Below are 5,236 nucleotides of genomic sequence, written 5' to 3' on the forward strand. Positions count from 1 at the left end.
GTTTTTAGTGACTGGCTTCTCCCCAGTGACACCAAGAGTGTGTTTAGCATACAATGCGGGCCCTTTGAAAACTGGTTAACAGTTAGGCCTCCTTTCCATTCCCAACAGAAATAAAATGGTAATTCCAATCCCTGCCTAACTCAGGTAATCATGACCACCTAACTGATTTGTAATTAAGAGTAAAACTGATTAATGATGTTTATTAAGGGCATTTAATGCCAGGTCTCTAATCTGTTTTATTTATTTATTTATTTAGGTCAATGTTAAAATAGCCACTGTTAAATTGTTTTGTCTAAGTAATTTTGACAGCAAAATCCAAATGGTAACTAGTTCGTAATCTTCCCAACCCTTGTTATCCCAGCTTCATATGGAATGGCTTTCCAGTGAGAAAATTGCTTCTATATGCCACATGCCTAGTTCCATTAATATTTCTATTTTACAGAGGTATGAGATTCAAAATATTCTTGAGATAAAACTTACGAGACTATTTAGCCAAGAAAATTTAATGTTGTTTTATTTATTTATTTATTTTGGTAAATGTCCAAACTATTACTCTGTTTGTAAATAATTTTTTCATGAGATTGAACTAATCATGAAATAATGATTTATAAACAGGGTAATATTTGTTTTTCCATGTTCTGTTTCTGTTTAACTGGATTTACCTGTTGAGAAAACAAACAATATACTGATTCCTTTATAAACCAGAGCCAAGAAAAAAATAACACTGGCTTTAAACCCCAATGTGCTTAGCAAACTACTTCATCAAGAGAATCTTCTAGTCCCCTGACCATTTCAAGGGACGTGAACCTTCATGTGGCAGCAGTTTTGATTTCCAGGAAGGGTACCCATAAGTCTCACCAGCGTGGCAGAGGCATGATGCCGTCTTGATATGTGTCCATATGAGAAGTAAAGTTGTGAAAGAGATAATTTAGTTAGTCAAATGGGCTGAAGAAAATGGACTGATGAAAAAGAACTCCACAGCTGACTGGTAACAAAGACGTCGTGGCGAGGAACGAGGAGCAGGGCCCCCCAGGTATCCAGGAATCTTCACTCTAGGGAGCACAAGTGAACAGAAGCTCTACCAGAATACTCAGGTGTTGTTGCTACTTGCTGTTGAGTCCATTCCGAGGCATGGCAACCCCTTGTGTGCAGAGTAAAACTATGTTCCAATAGGATTTTAAAGGCTGTGGCCCTTTGGAAACAGATTACCAGGCCTTTCCTCCAGTTTGCCTCTGAGTGGGTTCAAACCGTCTAGCTTTGAGCTAGTAGTCAAATGCTTAACTGTTTGCCCCACCCCAGGACTCCTCAATAGGATAGTAGATGCTCCTAATACACTGTCTGCCCTGGCCAGGCAGGCTCAGGGACTAGGGTTCCACAAATGGAAGATATCTGTGGACCTAGAAGTAAGCAAGTGGCTAGCAGCAGGGAATTCCTGAGACTTGTTAGCATTTGGACAAGAGCTGGAAACGATAGCATCTGCTCACTTGTTGCCCCGTTTTGTACGTGTTGAGAATTTGTCTTTTAAAATCATGCGATGTGCTTTATAAAAGTTACTGTTAGTGCATTGAAGTCCCTTAGTAACTGGTGCTTACTGCTCCCTTAAGTGTAGACTTTGTTTAGGGAATCATGTTTCACTAAACAACACAAGTCTTTTGACATCCATTAAACTTACAGGGGTACATGTCTGTTTGAATTCCTTAAGCAATTACTTTTTTTTTTTTTCAAGATGAAAGATTAAACCACATATTTAACCCAATGTGTATCTCAAGGCCTTGTAGTTGGTAATAACCATCTTTAGAAGAAAAAAAAGGTCAGACTTGGAGCACCTAGTTGTAAACGCAAAGGAGCTGAAAAAGAAGACTCATTTCAGTTAGGTTAGCATCCGAACAGAAATGCTCGATACGCGGAAAACAGAACACCCTATTGCAGAATTTCTTTGCCCGCTGGGCACTCAGGTTCTACTCTGACCTTGTCACAGCTAGCATCACCTTGGATGAGTCCTTTAATTTCTTGGCACCTCAGATTTTCCTTACAAAGAATAAAAGGATTGGGAAGGACTTTCTCTTAAAGCCTCCTTCCCACTCTAAATTCTCAAATTCCAAGAAAATGAAAGTCTAGTCCATGGCTGTAAAAGCATATCCAGGGTATTTAGACTATGAGAGAGCTGAGGCCCATTCTATGTGATTGTCACAGTGGTACTCGGGTAACAGGTGCAGGCAATACGCTGTCTCCATAGAACTAGAGATAGGAGTGACTGAGGTTCTTACAATGCCTTGAGTCTTTAAGCCCACCTTACATGTCCTGCCTGCGAGCCATGTCTCTCTTTAATGCTGTCTTTCCGCCATCATAAAGTAATACAGACTTTAAATCTTACTCCTGAAAATATAGAAGCCTTGTTAGTTGCATGACAGATGTGCAGATATTGAGCTGACCAGTGTTATATGCTTGTGTTCTAGAGACCGTGTAATTGGTTTGATGATGACCGCCTGTGATCTTTGTTCTGTGACAAAACTGTGGCCAGTTACAAAACTGACAGCAAATGACATATATGCAGAATTTTGGGCTGAGGTATGTCCTTGATTTTTATATGAACGTACATAATATCAAGAAATGGGAAAAGATTTGAGGAGAAATTAAATAAGTGGGTAATATATTAGCAATACCTTAGTTGCTCATGTTGCTAATTATTTTTTTAAAAAAACTCTGTTCATGTGAGGCAGAATTTAGCAGTTATTGTCGAACGTAGAGTAAGAACAAGCATCTTAGTATATCTCACTTGAACATGTGTGTAATTCTCTGATCTCAACTGAGAGAGTTTAGGAGCATATTCTCTGAACAGTTGTACAGCAGTTTTCCTCACTTAACAGCCGATTCTGCTTAGCCATTCAGCAAGCATTGCTGCTGGCCGTCTTTAAGGTATATACTCAGTGTATAGCAGGACCCACAGTCTCCTGGGCTATCTGTGCCTGCCGTTAGGAATTCAGGATAATAATCATTTCGTATCACACGAGGGTATGTAAGTACACCGAATTGTCAACCCAACTGCAAATGATGAGTTTAATAGAATATAAAACACACACACACACAAAAAAAAAACCCATTGCTATTGAGTGGATTCCAATTCATAGCGACCCTGTAGGACAGAGTAGAACTGCCCCATAGGGTTTCCAAGGCGCCGCTAGTGGATTTGAACTGCCAGCCTTTTGGTTAGCAGCCAAGCTCGTAACCACTGCGCCACCAGGCCTCCATGTAATAGAATATGTGGGATATTAATTCTGGAGAGTCCTGACATGTGAAACAAACATGCCAATTGCTTTCATTAAAACCTTTCCTTAACTTAATTATCTAAATTTTCAGTAATGTGCTTTGTTTTCCTCAATTTGTATTCTGAATTGTCCATAAATAAGTAGAATATAATTCTCTTACTAGTTTTAATGAATCCTCAAATGACTGGGTCCCTGAATATTCAAAGATTCCTTAACGGGAAATCAAACAAACAAGAAAAAACCCTATAAATACTTACAGGTACCTGATTTGGTTTGAAGAAATGAAAATAAATTTGGAGGATGGGCGGAAAGAGCAGCACATGGCTCAGCTACGAGTCTAGTAGAAATGGGTTATAAGGGTGCGCTGTTCCAGCAGTGAAGCAGAGAATTTGGATTGCCTGAGAACTGAGACCTTGACCTTACACTCAGGCGGTTATTTCTCCAGGATGCCTTATGCATTGTCTGATTTGCTCTTGCACGCTTTTCTTTTCTCTGAATTGTATTGTGTGTATCAAAACCTAGTTATGGTCACACTCATTTAGAAAGACTGTCTAGATGCATGTCTGCACTGTAATACTCGACTTTATTATTAGTCATCGTAGTTGGCATGTGTGTCTCCAAGTAGTCACTTTAGAGTACATTCTACAAATATCACGTAGGAAAACTGGACTGAAGCTAGCTTGTTGTTTTGAAAATAATTGCAGTTAACTATGATATATTTTGTACTTTAACAAGTATATTTGTATTCAAAATATGCACAAAAATATGACAGATCTGCAAAGTAGATTTTTTTTACTTCATATTCTTCATATTGTTCAGTGAATAAAGGTTTATTAACATCCTAGGATTCTCGTAAGCCTTGTCTTCAAGGACCTCACTGTTCATGAGAGGAGACAGAATAGAAATATAATCATCAAGGTTTACCAGCTTATCTCCTAAATATAGGAAGCTCTAACTTTAACAAATAAATAAAAAGGGCAAGATTATTTTAGAACTATAAAATAGGGGTAACAATATGTATCTTGTAGTATTAAGTGAGGATTAAATAAAATATAGTATACAAATTACTTAGCCAGAACCCACAATTGTAAATTTTATGATAATGTGCAGCCAGTAATACTCTGTCTTTACCACCACAGCTTGGCAGACCGTTACCGTGGTGCTTTATGGGATAGGCTCCGTCAGTCGGCCTTTCAGGGGCCTGGCTGCACCTAGTTCAGTGCGGATGAAAAACCATTTGAAGAAGAGAAGTGAGAAAGGCCTTGAGGCTCTTCAGTGCTTGGTTGTTGTTCTTTATCACTGCTTACTCTATCTCCTCTCTTTGTAAATTTACTAACTTCTGCAAAATGAGACCAGAAGAGATGGCTGGATCTCTGGACATTCAGGACAGGAGAACATCAGGATAAAATACCCAACAATGATACGTTCAATTTTTCATTAATATGCCAGGTTTCTTGGGTCAATAAACAAAAATACTATTTTAAAGACAATTAATGAATAAAGGAAATAGCTCATTAATACCAAAATTTTAGGACCATTTTTGAATTGAGAAAGTATGATTTTGTTCTCCTTTTATCTTAGGGTGATGAAATGAAGAAATTGGGTATACAGCCTATTCCCATGATGGACAGAGACAAAAGAGATGAAGTCCCACAAGGCCAAGTATGAATTATCATGTTTAAAATTAAATATTTTAATGTGGTCGTAAAGCTATACAGGAGTAATATGTTTTGTATACAGGGATGGGCTGCTCCAGGTCTGCTGATTAATGTAGAAACTTTAGCAATTTATCCTGTAGGGGCTGAGAACTAAAAAGAACAGCACTTTATCCTCCAATCACCATCCATCAAATGATCCTTGACTTGCGAAGACAGTTAGGTATCTCCTTTGGGTTGAAGGGAAAGTAGACTCTGAGAAAGTTTGTCCTTTTGATTTGCGCTAGAGGGCCGGCGATAACATCTGATGTGGTT

At 38.5% G+C, this 5,236-nt stretch overlaps 1 protein-coding gene across 1 annotated transcript in view; it reads left to right on the plus strand.

Moving 5' to 3' along the window:
* The window catches only part of PDE10A (phosphodiesterase 10A), a gene marked incomplete at its 3' end in the record, with an annotated part of 329,742 nt that overhangs the window by 320,933 nt on the left and 3,573 nt on the right, over window positions 1-5,236 (plus strand). The window contains exons 18-19 of the mRNA XM_023728251.1: window positions 2,457-2,568; window positions 4,848-4,928. Coding sequence (XP_023584019.1) covers window positions 2,457-2,568; window positions 4,848-4,928 — 193 coding nt within the window. The remainder of the gene's footprint in view (window positions 1-2,456; window positions 2,569-4,847; window positions 4,929-5,236) is intronic.

Source organism: Trichechus manatus, unplaced genomic scaffold, assembly GCF_000243295.1.
Source record: "Trichechus manatus latirostris isolate Lorelei unplaced genomic scaffold, TriManLat1.0 scaffold00002, whole genome shotgun sequence".
NCBI classification, from domain to species: Eukaryota; Metazoa; Chordata; class Mammalia; order Sirenia; family Trichechidae; genus Trichechus; species Trichechus manatus.